The sequence below is a fragment of the Pundamilia nyererei genome, unplaced genomic scaffold (assembly GCF_000239375.1).
Source record: "Pundamilia nyererei isolate P.nyererei 1_Seehausen unplaced genomic scaffold, PunNye1.0 scaffold00038, whole genome shotgun sequence".
In the NCBI taxonomy this organism is placed as follows: domain Eukaryota; kingdom Metazoa; phylum Chordata; class Actinopteri; order Cichliformes; family Cichlidae; genus Pundamilia; species Pundamilia nyererei.
In genome coordinates, this window is record NW_005187439.1 from 3296113 (window position 1) to 3322552 (window position 26440).

The 26440-nt window shown below is 40.3% G+C and overlaps 3 protein-coding genes across 8 annotated transcripts in view; 2 read left to right on the forward strand and 1 right to left on the reverse strand.

Annotated features, from left to right (window-relative positions):
• Positions 1 to 3823: 3823 nt before the first annotated feature.
• mymk (myomaker, myoblast fusion factor) lies at positions 3824 to 7666 on the forward strand. Its single transcript, XM_005730663.1, has 6 exons — positions 3824 to 3958; positions 4078 to 4192; positions 5334 to 5482; positions 5781 to 5897; positions 6058 to 6198; positions 7457 to 7666. Exons 1-6 carry the CDS (start codon positions 3824 to 3826, stop codon positions 7664 to 7666), a joined length of 867 nt encoding a protein of 288 aa, XP_005730720.1.
• A 5027-nt stretch (positions 7667 to 12693) lies between these two features.
• LOC102192200 (tetratricopeptide repeat protein 16) lies at positions 12694 to 20285 on the reverse strand. 5 transcript variants are annotated; one of them, XM_005730664.2, is made up of 14 exons: positions 20133 to 20285; positions 19607 to 19785; positions 19242 to 19332; positions 18924 to 19061; positions 18059 to 18159; positions 17743 to 17872; positions 16802 to 17016; positions 16560 to 16683; positions 16376 to 16472; positions 14112 to 14256; positions 13831 to 13996; positions 13313 to 13446; positions 13070 to 13211; positions 12694 to 12931 (listed from the first exon to the last, which is right to left on the reverse strand). In XM_005730664.2, exons 1-14 carry the CDS (start codon positions 20163 to 20165, stop codon positions 12896 to 12898), a joined length of 1731 nt encoding a protein of 576 aa, XP_005730721.1. In that variant the 5' UTR covers positions 20166 to 20285; the 3' UTR covers positions 12694 to 12895. The 5 variants fall into 5 exon arrangements, with proteins under 5 accessions (XP_005730721.1, XP_013765693.1, XP_013765692.1 ...); XM_013910239.1 differs by having other exon boundaries at positions 12694 to 12928; positions 16376 to 16683; XM_013910238.1 differs by having other exon boundaries at positions 16376 to 16683.
• A 420-nt stretch (positions 20286 to 20705) lies between these two features.
• The window catches only part of slc2a8 (solute carrier family 2 member 8), a 12205-nt gene continuing 6470 nt past the window's right edge, over positions 20706 to 26440 (forward strand). Inside the window, exons 1-5 of one of the 2 annotated variants that reach the window (XM_005730599.1) lie at positions 20706 to 20770; positions 20973 to 21108; positions 22688 to 22850; positions 24238 to 24444; positions 25060 to 25159. In XM_005730599.1, the coding sequence (XP_005730656.1) occupies positions 21020 to 21108; positions 22688 to 22850; positions 24238 to 24444; positions 25060 to 25159 (559 nt within the window). In that variant the 5' untranslated portion in view covers positions 20706 to 20770; positions 20973 to 21019. Of the gene's footprint in view, positions 20791 to 20972; positions 21109 to 22687; positions 22851 to 24237; positions 24445 to 25059; positions 25160 to 26440 lie in introns of both variants that reach the window. The other variant, XM_005730598.1, reaches the window with a different exon arrangement.

Here is a 26440-nt window from a genome sequence, read left to right on the forward strand (position 1 = left end):
GATCGCCACAGTGATTCTACTTAAGAAGCATTTATAGGCAGAAGGTGGCTACAGTGGCACAAGCCGGCTCATCGCTGGCTTTGTTACCTGTTGAAGATCAGCCTGATAGGCTGAGATGAGCATGCACTCTGCTGTAACCTATAATTTCCTTCGGGATTAATAAAGTATTTCTGATCCTGATTCTGAATATCCCTCTGAGCTCTTTGCTGGCTTTTTGTTGACATGCAAAGATGCAGGGTGATGATGTCATCATCTCAGGCTCAGGGATAGGGATTCATTTTTCCTTGAGCTTTCTTTGATAACCAAGAAAACATTTACTTAATGAATTAATGCACATACCGTATTTTTCAGACCAGAAGGCGCATTAAGTGAAACAAAACAGTCAGACAAGTCAAACTTTACTCAGCTCTTTCTTCTTGCTTCCTCCTCTTCCGTAACATTGATTCATTAATGCTGAATCCTCTGCAGCTGCTCTATTCCCATGTTGTTGCAGTATATTAATGACTAACCTCATATTGTGGATGGATGATCTGCAGTATGATGCAGTTGTTTCTGTCCTGGACGTAGTTTGCACTTTACCATTGTGCTCTTGTTCTTTCATATAATAAAAACTGGTTGAGTTCTCTGCTGTTGTCCTGCTCGCTGCACAAAAACAAGAGCAGCACAAGTCTGAAGGATGTTTTTGTATGCCAGGCAAACAGATAGCTGAAAAACCATCGTAATGTAATGTGATTACTGAATTTAGTACAATAAAATATTACATTACTGTATTAAAGAAAAATGTAATGTGATTACAGTAATGGGTTATTTTGGAAAGCATTACACCCAACCATCAAGCCAAAGTCTGTCAACAAGCAGAGCTCGACACTCAAATGCCACCTTTAAGATCTCCAGGTAGTTTCTCGGGCTGTTACTTTAGTTATGATCAAAATTAACTGTATTTCAGCGGAAGTAGAAGATGTTTATTTTCTCCTTGTTACTATGTGGAGAGGTATATTCTGATTGTAAATTTGTTGTTTGGTTTGGGTTAGGACCGGAGATAAATGTTAATATTAGTTTGTTCCCTGATTTTTGGTGCCCACTTGTAATATAAGTTGGAATGTAGATAGGGGGCAGGGTTTAATAAGAATATTTTCTTCTTCCTGCTCCTTTTCACACATGGTTGTAGTGCTTTATTGATAGAAAGTGTGGTTGGTTTGTTTGATCTGTTGTACCAAGTGTGAAATAAATAAATAAATGAAATGAAATGAAAACTGCATGCATAGAGTGACTGATGAATGGAAAAAAAGGAAAATGCTTAAAAATGTTTCAGATTTTTGTTCTAAAAAGGGCTTAAAAACTTGTTTTCACACTCCTGGTAATGACTTTACAGTCCTTAAAGTATGCACAGTCTGCGGTCTGATTCCAGTAGGTTTCTTAGTCGCATATGACTCTCACAGTCTACAGACATGCCTTTTAGGTTAGTCAGGGATCCTAAATTGACTAAATGTTGAGTGAGAATGTGATTGTTGTCTAGCCCTCTGTGTTAATCCTGAGGTGAACTGGCAACCTGTCCAGAGTGTATCCTCCCTCTAACCCAGTAATCTATCCAGCTCAACCCCCCCGGTGACCCTTAACTGGGCGAGCGATGAAGAAAATGTATGGCTAGAAAAAGAGCTGATGTTTTTTTGTATATGCTTGGCTTCCTAACGATGCAGACTACCCCTGCTGAGTTTACTGCTATTGCAAGTTGTGAAATATTTGAATGAGGAGAGAGATTTTGAGCTAGAACTACCTGTTTTATATTACGAATGAATACATTTTATATCATTTTCTTAGGTCAGACAAAAGAAAAAAGATCGGCTGGCAGGAGAGCAGCAGCACAGTCAGTTGAGAGAAAAACTAAAAGTGAGTTTTATGTTTTGGTATTTGAGTCATGTTGAGATAATGACAATTCTCCAGAAAAACAGACGATTCTCCAGAGCAGCAGAAGTATTTACCACCATACCCAGAGCCGGGTGAATGTCTTTACTTTAATGGGAGGACCTCAGCAGGGTCGGCTCAATGCCACTTCGCACAGCCGCAACACGCTGAAACATATGACAGCTGTTTCTCAACAGATTTCATGTGTTGGTTTAGAGTGAGACTCCAGACTTGGTTAAAATCTAATTCAGAAAAAAATGGTTGGTTTGTTTAAACCTCACTGAGCAACATATTCTTTGTAGTTTTTAATATGTTAGTGAGGTTAACTGCCAACTATTGCTATCGGATGCAATATTTCACTGGAGAAATATGGTCATCTAAAGAGACTAATTCACTAGGAAAGCAACCGCAGAGAAGAGCTGACTATGAAGTCTGCTCCCTCACAGTAAGGGACAAGAAAAAAATACAAACTGTCTGCAAACATGCTGTTTGAAGAGACCTGGACTCACCAAATGTACATATTTTCCAATCATCCCAGCTGATAGAAAGTACCAGACTGACCTCGAAGCACTTCTGAGAAAGTGCTTTTTGAAAGCAAAGCTGGATTGGAGATGGAAGTTAATCCGTTCTGGTAAGAAAGTCTCCTTCCCACGTGTCCTCTGTGGTACGGTTGTGTATGGATGCATTACTAGAGCTGGTTGCCATCTTCCCTTTGCAAGATAGCAATTTTGGAGTTATATTTAATGAATTTCAACTAAAAAACTGCAAAGATGTATGAGATTAAAGCAAATGGAAAACACACTTCACTCGGGATGCTGTTAACTGCACAAAAACTTATTAATAAAGCTTTATTAAAAAAAGAAAAGAAAAGACCCTAGCAAAAATGCTTTTGTGCCTAACTTGGACTCCTTCCAACAATGAAGGTTCAGAGGAGAGACATAGTCAGACATAGTGGTCTTTGAATGACATCACATAAAGATAGATGCAGTCCTGAATAATGCATTTAGCAAGATTGTTTCCAAGGCTTTTTAAAACGGTGTGACATAAGTACGTTTCTTTATATAGAGCCTTTCAAAATAAAATCACAGGGTTCCTCACATAAAATTAAAACAGCAAAATAAAAAACAGACACTAAGTTAAATTTGCAAAGTTAAGAAGGTGGTGATGGAGGGTAGCACGAGATGAGTCAGATTTCTAAAACTTGCATCATATTTAATCAAAAATGATCTGCAGTTAGCAAAAGAAGATGTTTACATGGATTTTTTTTTTAAATCCAAGGGGGTTTAGATGCCATTCTTTCCACCAATAGTTATGTGAAGGCCTTGTGAGGGGAGGTGGTCACATTGTGCGAGAGTTGTGTTGGGATGATATCATTAGATAAAGTTGCACAAATGTGGATTCGACTCAGATCTTTGGAACAAGTTAACCACAATAAAGATTTTGGGATTGGTCTCTCAGCTGGACGTCTGCTCATTCCAGCCTAAACTTCAAGTTGACTCACAACCACTTAGTGTCCAGTCCTGGTTTCAAATAGTCCATAGATATGCTACATTATGTTATGATGGCTCTCACCCTGCCCACAGCCCCTCCCATGTTGCACTGGTATGCAAACAGCTGACCAGCGATGACACTGCACATACAGGCCTCAGTGGACCTGCCATCCACGCGGACATTTAAACTTTAAAGGGCCAAAGTGGACAGCTGGGTGTGTTCATGCTGCGTGGGAGTGTGTGCTGTATAAGCATCCTCATTCACTCACACACCGAAAGACATAATACACTCAAGGACTGTACCATCTGATCTCACACTTTATTGAACTTTGGATAACTTTAATTTTACCTGCCAAAGACTCAAGAACCTTTGAGGCTTAAAGGATAAACTATCATCTACAAGCTTTGAGTCGACCATCCCTTCAGGAGCCATGGGTGCATTTATTGCCAAGATGCTGCTCCCTACAGTCAGCAGCCTGGTGTTCCTGCCTACAGCCAGCGTGGCCGCCAAGAGGGGCTTCCACATGGAGGCCATGGTCTACTTTTTCACCATGTTCTTCACTGCGGTGAGAAACTGTTGCTGTTCTTTAATCTCAATGACCTGACAAGCAGTTAGCTGTGTTGAACTGTGAATAGGATGATGTGAGAGTGGTTAATAGACCTCCTGAATGCTGTATTCCTGCAGATCTACCATGCATGTGATGGGCCAGGTCTCTCCATCTTGTGTTTCATGAGATATGACATCCTGGAGTACTTCAGCGTTTACGGCACTGCACTCTCAATGTGGGTCACACTTATAGGTGAGTCCTGCTACACAGAAAGTGTTCTGGCTTGACTAGTTAATAGCAGTATTCAACATTTCGACATGTATCTCTATACAGCAAATATGTTTTTTTGGATTGATCTTTTTCACTACAGTCTATTTCGGTACCAGATATTTAAAGGACACAAGCAAGCAATGAAAAACAAGCTCGGTTTGCAGCAGTTGGTGATAACACATGTTCAGGCTTTGCACACAAGTGCTCATGAAGACTTGCACACACAGACATAAATACATTTGCTTCTAACTCCCACCTGATCCCCCAGAGGTTTTGCAACAAGGGCTTTAAATCACATGCTGCTAAGAGCCAAATGCCCTGACAGCTGATTTAACTGATGGGGTCCTCCTGTGTCTGTGGGAAGGCTGCCAGTAAAATATTGATCCATTTTCATTTTGTCACCTTCATTTAATCAGGAAGGGAAATTCTTAAAATTAGAACTTCTTTTGCAAGATGGTCTTGAACCATGATAGGACGCATTCAGACTGTTTTCAATCTTGAAATTATTTATATAAAACCTTTAATGTTTAATAGTGCCGACAAACTGTGCTGTAGCTTTCCTTAGTTATTTTAAAATTGTGTACTTAACTGCATTTGCTGATGATTTCTTCTACTAATTTCAGAATTCTTAAAACCTTTTTTTCTTAGTTTAAGAAAATCAGGTCTGTTGTTAAATTCAAACAAAGTCTTTACAATGTTCCTGAAGAGTTTATGGACCTTATAGCTAATTTTAAGAAAGAATTTGTAATTTGCGGTCTCTATCAGAGTAAAAAAGTATGATAAAATGTAGCATGCTTCACAACAGGACTTCGTAAACCAAACTCTGTAGACAGTTGGTGGTAAAAACATTGCAGGAAATGTTCAGTTCAGCCTTTTTAATCTTCTTTCCTTATGCACTTCAATCTGAACATATTGTTCACACCTCACATCAGTGGTTTTATGAAATTTTGCAGTTCCTATCTATGTATTAGTGAAATTTTGGTCCTGAATTGATCAAATTTAGCCCAACAAGAGAATAAACTTCATCTGTAATCCCTACTTGGCAAACAGTGCAGCACCTCTGCAGTGTAATGATTTTATCCATGAGGGAAAGAGTTTGAAATCCTTCATCTGCTTGTCTCAGCTCTGGGTGACTTTGATGAACCCCAGCGCTCCACTATGACTATGTTTGGAGTGTTAACCATCGCTGTGAGGATCTACCAGGACCGCTGGGGCTACGGGATCTACTCCGGGCCAATCGGATCAGCTGTCTTCATCATTACTGTCAAATGGGTCAGTGGCAAAAAAAATGGCAACGTGTATTTCAAATATTTTTCAGTGTTTCTTCTACTCTATCTCCTCCTCTCCCTCTTTATTCATGATCTCCACCTTGAATAACTTCACCCTTGCTGTTATCTAATGTGCTCTTGTGTATTTCTTCTTCTTTTCGACTAATCCATCCATTCCTTGTACTCTTTCCTTTCTTTGCTATCCCCTGCACCTTTCTTCTTCGCCTTTTGCACTTTCTCTTTTTTCTTTTGTGTGAAGTCTGATGTGTGAATATGATTGTGATGAACTCCTGCTGTTGCAGCTGCAGAAGATGAAGCAGCTGAGGGCGGTTTATCCGGAGAAGACAGTGTACACGCAGCAGGTCGGTCCAGGCTGCTGCTTCGGTGCTCTCGCTCTAATGCTGCGCTTCTACTTTGAGGTGACTGCCGCCAAATCACAAACAGATATTTAATAAAAACATACAGAATACTAGAACATCTACTTAAAGAGTCTGAGGTTTTATCTTCTGTCACAACATTTTGTGTTGTTCATCGATATCCGGTTACATACTGAAAGAGTGTGATGTTTTCACTCCACAGGAGTGGGACTACGCCTATGTCCACAGCTTCTACCATCTGTCTCTGGCTGTTTCCTTCGTGCTGCTGCTGCCAAAGAAGAACCGCTATGCAGGGACGGGAGAGAACGCTGCTAAGCTCAGCTGCTTCACTCTCTGCTGCTGTGTACGTTCCATTTATATACACTATAGAAATCCTGTAGTAATGAGACTTTCAGTTATTTCATCTTAAAGTAAAATGAGCTTGTTCCAGTCTATCTTATACTGGGGTGCAATGCAAAGACGTTTTATGAGATGTGTTTCTCTACAATGGTAGAGAATGTGGGTGTGGCTCAGGAGGTACAGCAGGTCAGCCAGCAATCGGATGGTTGGTGGTTTGATTCCTGGATGCTCCTGTCTGCATGCCACAGTATCTTTGTGCAAAACACTGAACCTCAAGTTGCTCCTAACATGTTCACTGGAGTGTGTATGACAGAAAGCTCCTACACTTAGAAAAAGTGCTTCTTATGATTGCCTGTTTGAAGGAGTCTTGTAGTATAACGCTCTTTGAGTGCTCAAGCAGAGCAGAAAGCTATATAAGAACAGTCTATTTACCATTTATTTTGGCGGTGGTGCCACTGACCGGTTTTTAGGTTTCTGGTTGACTTTGACAGACCTGTCTGAATAATGCTATAAACAGAGCACCAGGCCACAGATGCCAAAATACAACTTCAGTGTAAGCGAGCAGCTTACGAGAGCGAGAGTAGGCTGATTCTTTCAATGACTTTATGTTCATTCCCGTAAATAAGGTCTGTGGTTAACACGACATTTTTATTCTATGTTGTTGTACAAAATAGAAATACGGCCATAAATACGCCACTGCTTTTATATGTCCCCAAGAAGGTGTTTGCTGAGCAGCTAAATGCAGGCCGTTTATCACCCGTGATTAGCATTTTACCTCTTGGGACGGTTTTTACGCTTCAAAAAATCATGTATTAGAAAGTAGTGACAGAATGGGGAGAATATACTGACGAGCAAAACCTGTAAGTATATACTTTTCTTTCCAATGAGCTTATTTTCTGGGATAATCCAAAAGCCTATAGTCATGAGAGTATGAAAAAAGAGGGAAACTGGACTTCCTTTGCTTCGCAACTTCTTCAAACACCTACAGAAGTCAATTTGCCTTTTATTTTAAGGCTCTCAAAACGACCTCAATGAATGAAAATGTACACAGACAAGTGTATCAGAGTATGTGTTATTGTTTTTTGACAAGGGGACCGATGTGCCACTACCTTCGAAATAAATTCCACCCACAAAAGCCTTTATTGAACACCAGCAAGAAAGCTGTATGTGTTTGACAGCCTTGGAGGTGATCATTTCAGCTTTTTTTAAGCTCACGTCCTTAATTTTGCTCTAATCCTGTTACCTAATTATTCTTACTGCAGACCATGTCCCCCGGTTCTTCTAAAGAGAAGAAAGACAAGAAAGACAAACCGAAAAAGAAGTCATCTCGGACTGTGTGGACGGTCCCCACAGAAAAGCCGTGGGCACAAGGCTGTAGCACCCCCACCCTGCCTCTTTATAACCCCCCTCCATCCACACCTGTCAAAGGGACCAGTATCAGCAAGCTCAAAGAGATGAACGGCTGGAAGTGAACCCAAAAACATACCTACATGTCAGTGTGCGTAATTTCATGGAGAAGATCAGGCGTAGATAGAGGTCAACTGGAAAATCACCAAATAACTGACAGAATGCTGATAGACTCGTATATGGCTGGTAAGTTAATCTACTTCAGCAGGAAACCAACAATCATGTGGATGTTCCCTTCTACTCCAAGAAATCATTTTTGGCTGGTAGATTATTTAAGGTCAGCAGCGACTTTAGGAATCCACCAGCAGATAAAGAAAAAACAAGTACAGAATTAGGTCTCTGGTGCCCTCAGAGACCCGATAAAAAACCCAGCTGTCTGAAGCTGAGGACAGGCAGCACGCTACTAAAGAACACACGCAGCACGAACAGGGAGACGGTGGCTGAGACAAGCCAGTAAAACTGACTGGAAAATTTATGAGAAGAACAAACAGGCAGATGGTTTATCTCTCCAAAATATATAAATTGTCTTTAGAAATGTTCCTCAGGGGAGACCCTTCGTCTGCTCGCCTCTGTCTGCCCTGTTCCCCTCCTCTTTTCTCTTTCCAGTCTCTCTCAAGGAAAGGAACCACGTGGCCTGTGAGAATTATAAGATTGTAAAGCACCTTTTAGCATTTTATGCATCTTTGAGGTGCCAAATATGTCATGTGGAGCATCAGTGACGCAAAGCAGAGGCCCAGACATCAGTCTGAAGTGCAATGTGTTTCTGGAGGTGCAGATGGACTCTGACTGGACAGCTTTGACTATATTTGAACATGTGTAATATACTGTTATTTATTATAATATGAAAAGTTCAATACTTCGTATGAAGAGTTTTTGTTTTATAATGTTTCTAAATGAAAATAAAAAGTCAGGACTCTGTAACTTGTCTTTATGAACCTGGTGGAACTTTAAGTCTCTTTCTCATAATGCAGTGATATGTACTTTACAGAAGCAAATCATTGACAAAGGCCCTGAATGGCACATACTTCAAGGATCTCTTCAGTCTAGCAGCACTAATCTAATTCCAGTCCCACATATCCCATTCTGCTTTCACTTCAGGAGTACAAGGAGCCATGCGTCCAAGCACGTCACCTGCCCCAAATACTACCCAAAGACTACAAACGTGCTCAGCGTATCTTAGACAAAACAGAGAATGTACCTCCCCTCCACCAGGGAATGTTTTGAGCTGGGGCCAAGCCGCCAGCTCCTGTGCCCAGAGAAAGGTGTTTTTGTCTGGACTCAGAAACCTGGCTGGCTGGGCCACCGGCACCTCCTGGCTGGCTGCACGTCCCGGCCCTGAGCGGAGAGTAACTTGAGCCTTTTATTGCACAAGCGTGAAGCACTTCTCGGCTCCTTTACAACCACTGTCTGTGCCACACTGCTCTGCAGAGAGCCCACACACATTCAAGACTGTATGACTACACTTGTGAATGCTTTACACTATTCACAATCCCTGATCCAGCTAACAAACTCTATACATTAAGTTACCAAGTTACCACCTGAATTTTAATCTTTACAAGGCCTAACATTTACAGAATGCAAGTAAATCTGAGCTTTTTACAGACTCTCGGGTGATGTGGATCATACACACTCACATCGTCTGAACCTCAGTCCGCCAGCTCCCGATCATGATCACAATCATCACTGTAAGCCTTAATTGACATTAGCGTGACCACACTCCACGGCAGAGTGGAATTTTAACGTCAGTTGAAATGTAATGACAAATGGAAATTAGCACTTTTAGGCCAGAAAGCACAACTTTTCCCAGAATTAAAAATGCTAACGAAAATAATAAGCATTATTAGTTTTTATTAGATCCAATTAAACACCAGAGTGGACGGCGTGAAGCGACTGTGACAGACTCTGGTATGTGTGGTATGTTTGTGATTTTAGCTATGCTGTACTTTCTGTGGTGAGACAGCAGCCTTTGTGCCACAGGTCCTTTCTCTGCGTCAGCTGTTGCCACAGCTGCTGTCAATGCCGCGAGGTCAGCTGCCTCGTAGAGACAACAACAGAGCTGCAGCCACAACAGATCTCCACTGCCGATCACCTGTGATACAATCAGATCTAATCCTTCTGTTGAAGTATGGCGTGGTTAGGCTAAATGGAAAATTAACCATCAAGATGTAACAAATAGTACTGTAAAAAAAAGTATTTGACTAGTGTGTAACTATGACTTCTTACAAACTGATGCATTCTCATAAATTTCTAATTAATTAATTAATTACATATAAGTGAGAGCCAGTGAATGCCACAGTGTTGCTTCTTGAATACATGGACACTGATGTTCCACCTAAGAGACCTCAGGTACACCAGAGGTATAGGAAAAGAGAACTGGTAGGCATATGTGTGCTGTGGAGGCAAATTTTGATTTGTGCCCTCATATTCAGACTCAAGATATGAAAGCTCATCCACATGTTCTATCACCTGAGAAGGGGTTCCCTTCACCAAGGAAGCAGAAAGGTGACGAAAAGCAGCAGGTACATAATTCCCACAACTACTTTCAAATTACTGGACAGCCTCGACAACTATTCGTGTACATAATCACATGTCATGTAAGACAAAAAATTAGCAACGTCACCCCCATTATCTAAGACATCAGTATTATTGTTCTGCTTTTTAGAATAGCTTTCTGAACCAGCACAGACCACTCCATGTCCTCAGACAGCTGTCAGTCAACACATATGGCTCCCAAAGGGATTTTTGTGAGGAAATAATACCATATTAGATGTGCTGTGGCACATGTTTGGTCTTTGGATTAGAAAGGATCAGGTTTCAGACAGCGTGACTTCAAAGAGCGGGTGGTTTTACTGTATATGGGCAATAAATCAAGTTATTAATGCTCAATCAGAATGAGAAATAAGAGGAACTGAAACTAGTTTACTATTCATGTTAAGTCACATGATTCTGTGCAAATCTGTGGTTTGGCAGTGACATGTGGAACTAAACTCCTGACTGTGAACAGTGGCACAGTTTTTCACCTTTAACCCTGTTCAGCATAGGTTCACTCATCAGTCGAGGAGACGCTCACCAGCACTACCCTTTCACCAAAGCACCTGTTTGTTGTCGCATTAAGCGATCACACTGTATGTCAGGCAACCAATATCATCGTAAATCACACCTGAATTAAACAAATTACATTTATAAATGCAGAACTGTTGCTGGATTTAGAGAAACAGAAGCCTACATTTTGTGTAATGCCAAATATAAAAGAAGATATTACCAGTCCAATATCATGTGAAAATGCCATACTAGGATATTATGCCTCTGCTGCCACCTATTGCACCTACCTGCTACAGTACATGATCATTAAAGGACAATACCACTGTGCTTTAGATACATGTTGTTACCTTTGATTTAGAGTTTAAGTAACTGTTGTTGTATGATGCAATTTAAGACTATAAATCATTAGCAATATGTTTTCCATTGTCTGTCTCGTGAACATAATATTGAAGAAGGGCTCTAAACTAGTTTCTTGTCTTTCTCACAAAAATCTTCCTGGACTTACGAATGAACTGATTAGATTTTAGTAGTCAAAATTTAATGTCGGAGGCCACTTTGACCTAAACAAACACATTTCAGTCAGGTCCTCCTTTTTATCTGTAAGAATTTATTTTTGCCCGTATGCACTCCAGTTAAGCACAGAACAGAGCACATATCAGTGACAACAAAAGTGACATTCATTAAGAGAGAAACAGCACAGCTGTAGGCAGACTAAGTTTAAACAGCACACCCATATCTGACTATATGACAGCTGTACTTTCAGCTATAAGCAGACCAATCACTCACTCTGGGCTAGAATTCACTTCAGCTGATCTTGCAGTTTGACTTTGTGGCCTCCCAAAACTAACCCCATTTTTGGTCATAACCCAATAACTTTTGCACTAAATATGAGAAAATTTCAAAATTTCTGTTTGTTGAACATTAATAACTTGACTGTGACATTTAATTATCAAAAGGTCTGGGACCAATTTTACAGTAACATCACGTTTTGCAAAATCATTTTTGCCACTCACTTGGAAGTAGAACAGGTCATCTACTAATTATTTTATAAAGATCCCTGGCTTCTCCAGTAAATTTGTCTTAGTGCCCTTGAGCAAGATACTGAAACCTAATTTAGACCTAAATGCATCCATTAGAGTGTAACTGTGGGCTTGATAGATACAAACTCCATAAAGGCATACAACAAAATGCTGTATGAACCACATTGAGTGCACAATTAGAGTATAACAATGTTAAGTACCAGTCCATGTAAAATTAAAAGGGGGAAACCACGTTACATTTCTGGTCAGATACTAAGCTGTGCAACATTAATCTTTAGAGCCTATCTCCAAACCGTAAATACTGTATAGAAGACCTGTGTAGAAACAGCATCTATAATTTAGAAATCATAGTTGTATTTGTAGCAGCAGCTATATGTATTAAACTTTAGGTTCATGTAAAGGTTTTATTCACAAAAAATAAACACGCCTAGTACCCTTTATGTTCTTCTCAACAGGCATGAAACTGCAGTTTTCTCATTTTTATTCAGCATCTTCATATGAAGGGTTTGTTGTGATGTATCCAGGTAAAAAAAATCCTAGAAAAGTGATCCTGTTCATCTGAATGCAGTATTTGCAGTGAGATAAACACTGACCCCTGCTGACCAACAAAAAGAATGTCGTCTCTGAGACCAAAGAAGTCATTTCAATGAGTGATGAAATGTTTCTCCTACTAATAAACGCTACATCAAGATGAACAGAAATACTTTTTCCTTAAGGCACATGAATTGTTGTACTTTTCTTGATTATAAGGAACACAGTTATACACAATTTTGTGCAGGGATGAACTGATACGTTGTTTGATATCAGCCTTGTTGACTGACATGACATTTACCTTTGCTGTGTCTCATAGATTTTGATAAAGCAGAAGGAACGACTAAAAGAAAAAGTACAAATACAAAAATATGCACTAGCTATCAGTGAAACTGGGATTTTAAACTCTGATATCAATCTACAGCCGATGTATCTGGAAGCACGTTTTCATCGGGCACTGTTAAAAATGATTCTCTCGATCATCAAACTCCTGTGTAATTCTAAATAACAGGAAAACACAGAGTTACAGCTGATGATGGTTGTTCCACTCTCTGTATTCCTGCTGTCATTTCTCAGATGTGGAACCCAAACAGGCCAACTCTGCAGCACTGCATCCTCTCATGTTTACAGACGCACTGATGGATGGTAGGTGGTGTGTAGTGAGACACGTCCCAGTGTGGTTTAGCGATGCAGTGTCAGGAATGAACGGCTGACCTGCTGCACAATAACACAGAACAGCTGTGAAGTCACTGCAAAAAAGATCAAAACTGATTTGTAGCTGAAAATTACTTAAATTATCTGAGTAGAATTTTTAAAGAACTGAACTTCTAAAATAAATGAAGTCCTGCTCGGTACCTGGAGGAGGCTCCTCACAGTTATCTGCATCTCCTCTTTGTTCACACACAGCTCCAGCTCCTTGCCTTCTTTACTTGGCTCTTTTGATTGGCTCGCTGTGCTCTCATTAGTGAGAGTCATGTTGCAGAGCTTCTCACTCAGTCTAAGAACAAAATTCAACACAAGACAACGAAAGACTGACTTTGTCAGCTACCTCAATGTCAGGTATCATCCAGCCTTCAAATTAACCTCCATGTTTCTGACCTTTGTGGATCAGAGGAGGAGCTACAGCTCTGCATGGTTTCCATCAGCTGAGCTCTGATCGCTTGTCCTTTTGGGCTGGACAATACATCAGAGACCCTGCAGCCAGGGAACAGACTCATAAGCATAGCAGCCACCTACACAAACAGACACACACAATTAACACAAGATTTTAAAATATTAAAATGAAATGCATCAGTAAAGTTTTACTGATAAAACTTTTGAAATTGTTTTCAGTAAATGTTTATCCCACAAGAGGTTTTAAAGTTTCTTGTTAATTGATTAGAAATTAACAGATGACCGGCCATTAACTTCCTTATTTTAGCTGTTAATTGGCTCCTTCAGTGTTGGGCTGGGATGACTGTTCACATTAAAACAACTTCCATTCAGGGTTATTTGAGTGTCATGTCTTCTCCTTATCTAAGGGCTCTGTCAGACATTGTGTTAATCTTATTGAATGAAATCTTTTGAAATGAAATGTGGCTTTACTGAAAACCACAAAAGATTAAAGAATTTGAGACCTCCTCGTGGGTGGGGTCCAGAATCAGCATGCAGATGAAGTCCTGCCTGGCCCCGCTCAGGTTCAGCAGCTTTCGAAAAGCCTTCGATCTGCTTTCGTAGTAATGGCTAGAGGCGGGGTTGTGCTGGATGGCCAGAGAAAACATATCGACTGCCTCCTGGAAACGCCTGCAGATCCAGACACACACATTCAACAGTATATCAGCTAAGTGACATTTGATAACTTGACTTTATAAGTTTCTCTGTGTGGGTGTTAATGGGATGTTCTCCGTGTGGTTCTGACCCATCCTGGAAACACAAAGATCCCAGCGTGTTGTAAATGACAGCGAGGCGGAGGCGGACAGCAGGGTCATTTGGCTGCATCATCTCCTCAGCCTGCCGGTAGTCAGCCAGAGCATAGTGCCAATAACTCTGCTTAAAGAAACAGTCTGACATACACATATAAGCATCAAAATGGTTCCTCAGTTAAGCATTTAGTGTCAATATTTCATTAACTTTACACACATTAACTCTGGTTTTAATTTTCATAATAGCTGATTTGATGATGTAAAGATGGGTGAAAAACTAAACCCTAACACGATGAACGGCACTCTTCCTACAGATATTCCCATATTTGGTGTTTGATTGATGCTAAGAGAGTTGGGTCTCACATGTTGGTCCAAAATCTCCCCACAGGCACTCAGCTGGGTAATTGTAGAGGCCAAGCAAATGATTCACATAATCTTCAAACCATTCAGTCTGGTCCAGCAGGATCAAAATGTTTCATCATATGATGACAGGAAACTATTTTTGTGTTGTTTTTCAGTGATGATTCTCTCTGAGGGAACACGTGTGGCCAAAACATATCAACAAAGTCCCCAACTCCAGCACCTGCCATTATTGAACTGGCTTCATTTTCCAGTGCTGCTCGCCTCAGCCTCATTCCTCCTCCTCTCTGTGCCACCCCATTTAACAAAAATCCTGCAAATGCCCAAGGATATAACAATGAGAGGGAAAATGAAAGACAGGGTAGTGGGAGTGGGATGATGTGGGACTGAACTGAAATCCAAGAAGGATTCATGCTTAACTTATGCTCCCGTGGTTGTGTTAGCTTATGGAGGGATTTCCCTTTAGAAAGCCTACAGAGAGACGAAGAGGGGTTTTGAACAACTGCAAACGTGCTCCCATGCAGTCCTCCAAAATCCCAACTGCATGTTGCTTGACATGAATGACAGTGTGCATCAATCAAACGCTGATTAGCTGACAGTGGGCCAGAATAGGGAGAGGAGTCTCAGTGGAGATCACCAGGAATGGGAAAAGTATGAAACAACAAAAAAAAGAAAAAACATCACTGTTTTTAACATTTCACATCACCATTTTGCATGTGATATGTCTGTTCTTCTCTGACACTGGTTAATGGACCAACAACAGCGTAAGCATAACTGGCCCACAGACCGGTTGTACAACATATTTTTTATACAGCCCGCATCTGACAGCAGATGCTCTCTGCAGTCTGAAGCTGCATATGTATTGCCAACAGACTCAACGCACTACTGTCGCTGAACCATTCATTTCCAATCCCCCTCGTGTTACATAGTAAGATGTGAGATACAGGGGCTATCCAAATACATGGCTATTAAATTGTGTTTTATCCCCATCCATTCCTGATGGAGAGTGTAGAGTGGTGAAACTCTAAAAACAGTGCATGATCTTCAGTTGGAGCAGCTCTTCAGTCTTGCTGCCTAAAAATCTGGTTTGTCAAGTTTCCCCTGTCACATTAGATGTTTTGCCTCTTTTACTGTGCAGGAAGTCACATGCTTCAACTCAAACACTTAGAAGGACACTCAGTGTAAGATCCTCTTTGACTAAATACCCTGATTCACAGTGCTGATCATCCATGACAAAAGCTCGTCAAGTTTAAGGTGTACTTTTGGCTTTAAAGCCTCACGTTCTGGCTGTCGCATTACTCAAACTTCCAAAGTGCTGAATATGAATGTGCGCTTGCACAGAAAGTAGAAATTTCCACACATTAATTCTCAAAAATGTCATAACAGGTTTTGAGATCATGCAAAGTTGTTGTCCAGGCAATCACTCGGAAGGGGACATCAAACATACTTTGCACACAACATTCGACATTAGTTTTCTTACATTCAACTCAAATCAATAATGTTTAGAGCAAGCAGCAATCTCTGGGGCTGAGTGCCAAAGCCAATGCTGAAGGGCCAAAAGCTGCATGAGCATTTCAGTAGGTAATGAATATTAATTATTAAAATCATGCTATGAGATTGCAGTTATGTGTATATGTTAAAAAACTGGTGTCTATCAGACAGTCAAAGAAAAGTTGTTGACGTGAATCAACAACAACGAGGAACAAGGAAATCAACAGAAAAAGAAAACAAAAAGCAGGAAATAATTTATCTAAGTTTTACATTTCCATCAGAGATCTGATTAAAGGTTGAGGTGAGTCAAAGAAGATGTTCAGTATTTTGGGGGGTGCTTGATCTAAGAACATTTGGGGTTTCATTGCATGGGTGAAAAGAGCAGACAGGTCAGGTGTCACAGCCTCACCTCCTCGGTTCACGTACAGGCCTGCCTGGCCCTTCTCTTCCTCAATGGCTTTGTTGAGAAGCAGAGTCGCCTCTGCGTAGAGACCTTTGCAAAAGCACTGAACGGCAAAATCATTGTAGATGAGAGCCAGCTGAAACTGCGCCTCCTCCTGCACAGAGCAACTCTCAGCCTTATCATCTCTGACCTCCACCTTCTGACTCCTGATTTCCTGCTGTCCCTCCTTCTCCTCTTCTCCACTCAGCTCCACAGCCTGGATTATATCCTCAATGGCTGGTATGAAGTTCTTCATCCGTCTATACAGAGTCCCTCTGTGAATGCAAGGGAATAGCATTCAGATGAATTAAATACATGTCAGCAAGTCAACATTCCGCTGTGTAACAGTCCCAAAACAGATTTTGTTAAGGTCTACACATTGGCTGGAAACACCTGAATAGGTAGAGGCCTCCGTCCTCTGGGCTGTTGGCTAGAGCGATATTAATCATGCAAAGGGCTTCAGGCAACTCTCCACACAAAGCTTTGTCCACAGCCCTTTGTCTCGCCTGTTCACTCGCTTCCCGCAGCTGGAGTTGCAGAGCTCCAGCCACCGGACAGGTCGGGTTCAACGCCAACGCCAACTGCACGTCATGATAACAAACTGATGTCTGGATAGAAGAAGAAAGTTTCTGCTGGTTTAATCATAAATGTTAAACAGTAGACAAAGTATACTTAGAACTTTGAACTGATGAGATCTTCAGAAGTAAAAAAAAAAAAAAAAACAGACTAAAGGAAATTTTTGAGAATTAAAGCGCATTTCATTTCAAGAAAGTTTGCAGGTTATATCTGATATGAAACTTAAACACTTAAAGATTGAGCAAATAGGAAATAGCAGCAACTGCAAATCTGGCCAAATCTGGCTGTTTTATTGCAGCAGTCATTATGATAGCAACATTAGTGTATACTGTTTGTAGACACTAATCTACAACATCACTTAGCATTTACACAAACATTTCATATGACTTTTTTCCGCTTGGCTGAACACTAACTGAGACCACATGATATCTTTGTGGTTACAATGTGATGACAGACGAGATCTTACATGAGAGGCATCCATGGATCCACAACCTCAGCACTTTGCTCTCTTATTGCTGATTTATTCTTGCCAAAATCAGTTTGTGGAAGCCTCAGTTCCCAATTTCAACTGTTTTTTACAGCCTATGTTTTGTAATGCTGCATGTTCTGTCCTGCTCTGTAGCTATAGTTAGTACATTGGGCCATTACACAGAGATCAATCAAAGAATCTTGGTATTAAAATATCGTGAACATGAATGCAAAACGCAAAATGTTGAGATTTTTACATAGGTTATACAGAGAGGTGTAAGAGATGTGACCTTGTTAAGCTCTTTGTGCAGTCGGGCTCTGAGGATGTATAGGTCGGAGGTGGGACCTTCTGATGCCATCCAGTCATTTACCAGCTTCAGACAGTCAGTGTGGCGACCTAAAGCTGTCAGACAGGCCAAGCTGGGATGCAAAGTATATGTATGTTTGTTAATTTCACATTTGAACTCTTGGGGACTTGTTATTAATCTTTTACCTTCTGTACACGAATAACAAATGCTCAAATCAATTATAAGGGAACTATAAGGGAACTTAGACACTAAACATATATTGTACTTCAGTCTAGATGTTATGGCTCAGGCTCCTGACCTTCTGACCTTGTGAGCTCTGCAACCCGGTTTCACCTCAGCAGCTTTGCTGAAAGCCTCCAGTGCATCTACAAAAAAACCTTGGTCGAACAAACACTGACCCTGGGACAACAAGAGGCAGAGGGATCTCTGTTAGGATAGTTCTCTAATGCCCACTTAAATTAAGATAGGATTCTTATTTCAACTGTAGTAATTAATGTTTGGTTGCTCTGCTCTGCAGCAGTATACATCCCCGCCTTTCCATGGAGGCTAAAGGCAAGGAAAACCGCTACAAAAACCCTTCTCATAGAACAGAACAGGCATTAATGACAACAAATATAACCTTGATTATTTCATAAACAGGAGGAAACAGAGAACCTGGATGGTAGGTGGGTTGCAAGGAGGCATACATTGGCAGCAGTAGGTAAATTAGTGCATGCTATATGAGATTTGCAACTTGGGTGTGTAGTTTGGCACTAAGATCAGCTGATCTGCCAGGCCTGTGGCTGAGTTTGACTCAGCCACTAGAACTAAGTATAAGCTCAGTTCTATGTAGAATAAACTTAGATTCCAAGGAGATATATGATATAATGAACGTATATTTGAGAGAAACACTGTCAAACAATATGCAATATTTTTCATGTCAACAACTTTAAATCAAACAGAAAATAACATGTTTTTTTCTTTTCAATTATTTTTTACTTAAGAGGTGCTCACAGCTAGAGTCGTGTCCTGAGATGACCCAAATAAAAATCCTCAAATAGAAAAAAAACTTTCTGAAACTGAGTGTTCAGACCTTGTATCCAGCATTGTAGCAGTATATTCATGACAGAAAATAAGAAACGACATGGCAAGTCTTCATCATTGGACCCCGCGAATACTTCTACCTGAAGATAGTAAATGAAGGCCAAACGATCCTCGAAGGCTCCAGGCTCCAAGAGCCAGGCCTGTTTGTAACAGGCTGCTGCTGACTGGAAGTCACACAGCTGTAGGTAGGCCTCTGCCTGGCTCACATATAGCTGAACCTAGAACATGTAATATCACAGGATATAACAATATAGAGAGTATAAGACACAGGCCAGAAAAGAGAGGCATACATAATATCCAGAAAGCATAACTAACGGTTATGTTAAAAAAAAAAGCCTCATCTGATCTATTTTACATGAAAATCAGCAACATCTTGTGTGACCACTGTGGAAGGTGACCTGTTGTGGCTGCAGAGTGATGGCTTTGGAGAAGCAGATGACAGCCCTCTCATACTGAGACTTCCCCATTGCCTCTTCCCCATTTATATAACTGCAATAACAAAAACAAAAATTACTTAACAATGAAAATACTTAAAATTCAATAAACTGTCTATATATAAGTGGAAGGTAATCAGACACAATTTGGTTTTAAAGGAAGTGGAAGGGAGCTAAAACAACTTATTCCACACAGAGGATGAACTTAGATGAAGCACAAAGGCCCAATATAACATAAATAATGACTATAATAAGAAGTATAACACCATTTTAAATGTACTGCTGTACGTATTCAAGACACATAGATATCAGTCACTGTTGATTCTCACTGCTCAGCGGCCTTGCTCTGAATGATGAGGCTGCCCTGCAGGTCTGGTCTTTGACAGGATTTTTCTGTGTGAAGAAATATTTTACTGGAGCCAAACAGCCGTTTTAGGCTGTTTTTTCTTTTGGCCTCAACCAGCTCCTCTTCTGATACAGCAGTGGGGAAAAAACTCTGCTCTGCATCCTGGAGGTGGACAATCAAAAGATTTCAGTTCACTTTTTCTGAGGTGGCACACTGTTTTATCTCGACAACATCACATAACAGTTTGTTAGTGAGGCTATTATTAAGGTAGTGGAAAACATTTATTGTGTGCTGTTATGCATTTAAAATTTTTAAATTACAAGTCTTATTCCAACCTAAAAACACTTTGCGTCACTTTCAATGTTCACTCAGTAGCCGTAACGTTATTTAACCTGGGTTTGTGCTAGTTAACTAGCTCAGGCATCATAAATGAAACAAACATATTTTATACACAACCAACAGGCTGGGCCTGTCTACATTTTCACTGTTGCTTTTCAGTCACTTTTTACCGTTTGGTCATCTGTCTCCTCAGATGTGTCCATTGCGTCACTGAAATTGCTGTTTCGAGCTGTTTTACACTTACGCAGTCACTTTTACGACCTTTATTTTTTGCTTTGCTTGTATAAAGTTGTTGCATAATGTTGAAAATCCGAGGGTCGCCATGGAAACCAACTTCAACACTCCTAGAAGCTCTTATTTTGGAAACAAATCGTAAGCGAGAGAACGCTTCCTTCCTGTTTTTTCGCCATGTTAAAATGCAAAATAAATAACATTAACGTCTTTTAATAAGCTGTAGCTATAAAGTAAAATTAAAACACATGCAAAAATTAATGAACTGTGTAACGCTACGTATCTGCTAGCTTAAAGGAATGAGCTTTAACTAATTCTGAAGGAATGACCGCGATTAACCAGATATCTGCCCGTCTTCGTAAAACGTTAAAAATTAAAGTGAGTTTAATTTTTAGAGTAAAGGTGTCTGTTACTCTATCTTTGCTTTAATAAAGACAGGAGACTGCAGTCTGTTTTGGGAGATAGACCTCATACTAAGAGTTTTACTGTGAAACTACTTACACGCAGGGAAACAGGAAATAAGAGAAACACAGGACGATCAGCTGACTTCAATGTTGACAAAGCAAGTTAACCGCCGGTGAGAAGCAAATGTTCTCGGTAATGGTCACATTGTTTTTTCCAGCTGAATTGTCCGATATTTTCTTCACGGATATCTCAGATGGTCTAACTTCTTCTTTTTTCTGATTCCGTCCTGGTGGTTTATCGCTTTCTTCGACTGCTTTTCTAGCTTTTGTTCGGGGATTTTTAAATTACTTTCTGACATGTGATCATTGTCAAAGGTGAACAGAGGTAAAAACCAGGAAAGATTGCTACTACTGCTGTCGGTATGGACATCCAAGATGAGAGGAGAAGGCTGCTGGATGCCGAGGGTGGAGATCCAACAGGACTCATGTCCGAACAAGATGCTTATCTGAGGTCAGTGTAGCTCTACCACAGCAGATCATTTCAGAGGGTTTACGTATCATCTAAATATACAGAGTTATCTAGACCATGCAGATTATGTTTCCTACTTGTAGTTTTTACTCTCCCCTTGTTGTTTTAGGGAAACCAGTTTAATTACGGATATTATTGCTTTGTTTAGTTTTAATGGTGTAGCATAATTTATTGGTGTGTGTGTGTGTGTGTGTGTGTGTGTGTGTACTAAATAAATTTGATCTTTGCTTAGCTTCTTTTTGCTTGCTTATTTGGAACCTGAAAGGGCCACAGAGGAGAATCTGGAGTTTGCTTGATAACAACTGTTTTATGTTGACCTAGACCAAAGTCAATGGCTGCTAGAAGAATTACACAGATGAGTGACAAATTAAAGGAAAACACTGAGCCCTTCACCTCTGCATTGGGGGGATGTGGTATGCTGTCATGGATGGGTTTTTCAATACAATACAATATTCTTCTGAGTGATCGCCTTTATCCTACAGTGACACATTTCTGTCCTGCACGGAGAAGTTTGATGAGGATGAAAATGATGTAAACCATGTTGCTATGAACAAATATAGGGATTTTAGACTCGCATACATCATCAGCAGAGAGAGTGACTGAATATCTTTTGGAAAAACGTCACTACAATGAAGTAAAGCGAGTACATCAGCATTCTGAGAACTAGATTTTAGCATGTGATTTGATGCAGAGTTTCCTGCTTCAGAAAGCTTATACTGATCTACACTGCAGTAACAGTTGTAGGAGGGCCCCTTCCTGTCCCAACAGTACTGCCCACCATGGCTCAAAGAAAGGTCCATGAAGACATGGATGAGCAAGTTTGGTGTTCAAGAACTTGACTGGCCTGACCTCAACACCTTTAGTTTGAATTATAGTGATGATTGCAAAACCAGCTTTCGTTTCCAACAGTCCAAGGGTGACTTGAACATATGGTCATGTGGTACACCACATACTGGTGTTGTAGCTGTAAAGTGGGGGGTGGGGGCAAAAAAGCTTTTATTTTTATATTCTTAAGTTTTAATAACATTAATGTAATTACATTTTTTATATATTAATGTAAATCTGCAAAATAATGTTACAAACCCTGAAACAATTATCATTTAGTACACCAATGCTCCCTTTAAACTCACTGGAGCTTACAGACAATCTCATGTCCTATTAAAGCTGCTTTATTCTTCCTGCATTCAGTCTAAAGCTGCAAAGTACTGTGCAGCACCGTGATCCTAGCTCTGCTTTTTCATTCTTAGTCCGAGTTAATCACAGTCATATCTGCTAGTTTTTGTAATACTTGCTCTATTCTGTACTGGATTCCTATTGTTGCTGGTGCTCTCCCAGTTTAAATACAAATCACTATTCTCTTGATTACAGTGTTCCTGACTGAACAGCCATTAGAAATGATGCATGTCACCCATGCCATGATATTATAGGCTTAAAAGAAGAAGCAGAAATTATTCTCTCTTTTGTCCCTGAAGCATATTAATGAGGCTGAGCTTCTTTCTATCATATGTGAGACCTGACCTTTACCTCCTACACTCATCTGTGTTCCTCTTTCTCTCCACAGCAAAGTGAAGAATCGAAAGTTGTACCTTGCGACACTTGCCTCTGTTCTGGGTCCCATGAGCTTCGGGTTCGTGCTGGGATACAGCTCTCCCGCCATCCCCGAACTCACCAAGATTGAGGACTCTCGGCTGAGACTGGACGATAACCAGGCTTCCTGGTTTGGGGTATGATGACAGCCAGGCAATTTTAATAGCAGATTTGTGTGACATCTCATTTCATCCAACACATCCTGTAAAAAAGACACACAAGAAAGAGCCAGATGAAATTAAAATGTGTTCACTATATGTTTAAAATTAATAATTTTAGCACATTTTAAGAGCTTCAATAATCATGGTCATAACAGTTTATGACATAAAACGGTGGAAGAGTCACTGAAGGAACAACTTAATATACTGATCAGCCACAACACTGAAGCCATGTGCCTAGTGGTTTGTAGGTTCCCTTCTTGGTAACCCAGTGGTAACATTTTGGCCGCCTCCATGTTTGTGTTTTTTTTTTTTTGGGGGGGGGGAGGTTTGAGCCAGAAGTGACCACACTTGGACGAGAGGCTGGATTGTTTAGTCTAATTGTTTAAAATAATAGAAGCTGGCATCCATAACAGTCACAACTCTAACGCTAAGCCTTAAGACAATCACACCGTTGAGTAGCTATAAAAGAAGTCACCTCCTGTATAGTAGCTGATAAATGGGGAAACTAGCCATAGAGACCCCAAAAGGTTGATTTTTTTCATCTGGATGTAGCAATTTCAATGGGAGAATCTTTTCATCACTCCTTCAGTCTCAGCTGACTGCAGGTTTCCCCAACCTGCAGTCAGCTTTGTGTGTATACGTGTTAATGGTAACATCTTCATGAATGGCAGTACCTAAGGTTTGCCTCCAGTATACTGTAATCTTCTTCTTCTTTTCACTGCTCCCTTTATGGGTTGCCACAGTAGTTCATCTGCCTCCATCTCACCCTATCACATCCTCTTCTGTCACATCAACCATCTGCATGTTCTCCTTTACTATGTTCGTGAATCTTCCTTATTTTTCTCCTGCCTGGGAGCCTAATCCTCAACATCATTTGCTCAGTTTATCTACTATCCCTCCTCTGCAAATGCCCAAATTATCGTAGCGTTGCCTCTTGAACTTTGTCTCCAAAACACTTAACCTGAGGTTTCCCACTGATGCACTCATTTCAAGTCCCGTCCACTGTAATGAGAGGATCTGTGTAATTTTTGCCCTTTTAATGTTGGGTATAAAGAGTATATGCACCCTTTAAAGCCAAGCTGTCTGTTTTAAAATAGGTTGAAAGTATTTCACTTAAACATATGGTCATGTGTTACATGGCATACTGGTGTAAAGTTGGTCTATATACTGCAAGCGCCAGAGCTTTGGCCTTTTTCAAAATAGGCACTAATGCAAAATAGAAAATATAGTCCAGATGTTAACTCAACAGAAATACTTAAACCCTGTTTAATTATTCTTTTAAAATAATAAAATTGATCAAATGCAACATAAAGTTCAAATAATTCATTAACGTTTATTGCTGATGATCTGTTCTGTGTTTCAGTCCATAGTGACGGTGGGAGCAGCGTTGGGCGGGCTGCTTGGTGGCTGGATGGTGGAGAAGATTGGCAGGAAGGTCAGTCTGATGTTATGCGCGCTGCCATTTGTCTCCGGCTTCACCATCATCATCGCGGCGCAGAACGTGTGGATGTTTTACGTTGGCAGAATTCTGACAGGCCTCGCCAGCGGCATCACCTCGCTGGTTGTCCCGGTATGTCATTTAAAAGCAGATTAAATGCCTCTTTAATATTTGACCCGGCATCTGTTGATGTGAAGATTAGACAGTTTGATTCCAGAAGAAAAAACATCCATCTCCAAAAAACTTGGTTGTTAGACAGTAAATTGAAATGTCAGGCAGAAAAAACAAGGTATGCTTTCATTTTGTGGGATTAAGAAGTAGCTGCACAGTATCACTTGAACACTGATTAAAAATTAGAGAGTATAATCTGACACATGGCCTTAAATGGTGTGAAAGCCAGACACCGAATGACCTGATGGGCGGCACCTACACTCAGTGAGATAAATAAGGATTGTTTTGAACAGTGAATCATGCAAAGCCATTGTAGAATAAAAATATGGAGCTAGAAATGAACAGAATAAGACCACCTTTGCTTCAATAAGATAAATGATTGTTAGTGTGGATCAGTCCATTCAAACGCCAAACATTTGTTGGCTTTGGGTTCTCAAATGTGAATCGTAAATGTGCTCTTAACTTTATATACGGTAAACAAAATTATATGTGTTTGCTTTATAAACCATTAAGAGAACAGTTCTGTATACTAAAGGTTTGAATTTTTGATGTTCTCCCTTGTCTCCCCTCAAACAGGTGTATATTTCTGAGATGGCACATGAAAAGGTCCGTGGGACTTTAGGCTCCTGTGTGCAGCTCATGGTGGTGATAGGCATCATGGGAGCTTATCTTGGAGGTATGAAACTGATGTTTAAAGTTTTTATGGCATCTTTAAAACTCCCTTTGCAAAGTCTACATGGCTACAAGAACTGCAGTGTCAGATACAAGAAAAAGTGTCAGATAACAACAACGTTTTACAACCTACAAATCATTGAAAGATGATGTAACAAATGTGGCATTCACATGATCATCGTCATATATGATCCGATTCCTCTGCTGCCTCTTAGACAACAGCCTCACTGCTTGACCCGTGTGAAAATGGCTGCTTCTGGCTAATCGTGTTAGCTGCGTGCTGTGCATGATTTCCTAATAAAAGCTGGTATGTTTTGAGAGGTGGATTTGTCTCGTGGTGCTCTGGAGGTTAGTTGCTGTGCAAACACAGCAACTGTGTCACACTGCAGTCAAACAGCTGTTTGGTTGTGGGTAGATATGGTTTTTGAATTGTATCAAAGGTCTATCAGAGTTTGCAGTGATAACTTGCGGAATAACATCATGAGGTTAAAAATAGAACAATTTATTTATGAATCAGTTGATCAGTAAACTGGTTTAGAACCTGTTTCTCTGTGTGAGCCTTGTGACTGAATTTTGACGTGAAAATTACTCAAATAAATAAATAAAAAAACCTGAAACTCAGTTTTCTGCGTATCAATTTAGAGTGTGCGCTTGAGTTTTATAACTAATCAAAAAAACACAAGCCCAAACCTCTTTTTATTCAACGCTCTGAACAAATGGTTCCTGTGCAAAAGGTGCTCTGTTCTCATTCTTGGCAGACTGGCTTAATCGAGAACTGTATTCACTAAAGTACTGAAAACATCGAAAGAGAGGCACACACACGCACACACTTGTTGTCAAGTGTGAAGACATTGAGACATGTCATTGACATAATGCTTTTCCTAGCTGCTTACCATAACCCTAACCATGAAAAATGAATACCTAACCCTAACCCTCAGTCTAAACCTAACCACAACCTAACTGTAACCCTGACCCTAAAACCACATTATGAGCCTCAAAAATGCCTTCAGACTGGTGGGGACGGTCATTTTGTCCCCTTAAGTGACTGTTGGTCCCCACAGGTATAGTAGCATCCCAATTTTCTGTCCTTACAAAGACGTCTAAACGTATGTATACACACACACACAGTATTATGTTAACTGTGTATCATAGACAATCTGGTAACTTGGGTAACATTTGACAAATAGAACTTATGGATAAAGTTTGAGAAACAGGAAAATGCTAAGGAATAAGGCAATTGTATAAGAATGCAGGAAAAACCTGAAGTAAAAAGCACGTGTTGGAA

Excerpts from the sequence above, each read along its gene's own strand:
- mymk (XM_005730663.1), top strand. The coding sequence starts at position 3,824 with ATGGGTGCATTTATTGCCAAGATGCTGCTCCCTACAGTCAGCAGCCTG. Across the intron at positions 4,193-5,333 it reads AATGTGGGTCACACTTATAG|CTCTGGGTGACTTTGATGAA; the intron begins GTGAGTCCTGCT and ends TGCTTGTCTCAG. Across the intron at positions 5,898-6,057 it reads TGCTGCGCTTCTACTTTGAG|GAGTGGGACTACGCCTATGT; the intron begins GTGACTGCCGCC and ends TTCACTCCACAG.
- LOC102192200 (XM_013910238.1), bottom strand. The coding sequence starts at position 20,165 with ATGGACACATCTGAGGAGACAGATGACCAAACG. Across the intron at positions 17,873-18,058 it reads AGAGCTCACAAGGTCAGAAG|CTTGGCCTGTCTGACAGCTT; the intron begins GTCAGGAGCCTG and ends TTTGCATCCCAG. Across the intron at positions 13,447-13,830 it reads TGGACCCCACCCACGAGGAG|GTGGCTGCTATGCTTATGAG; the intron begins GTCTCAAATTCT and ends CTGTTTGTGTAG.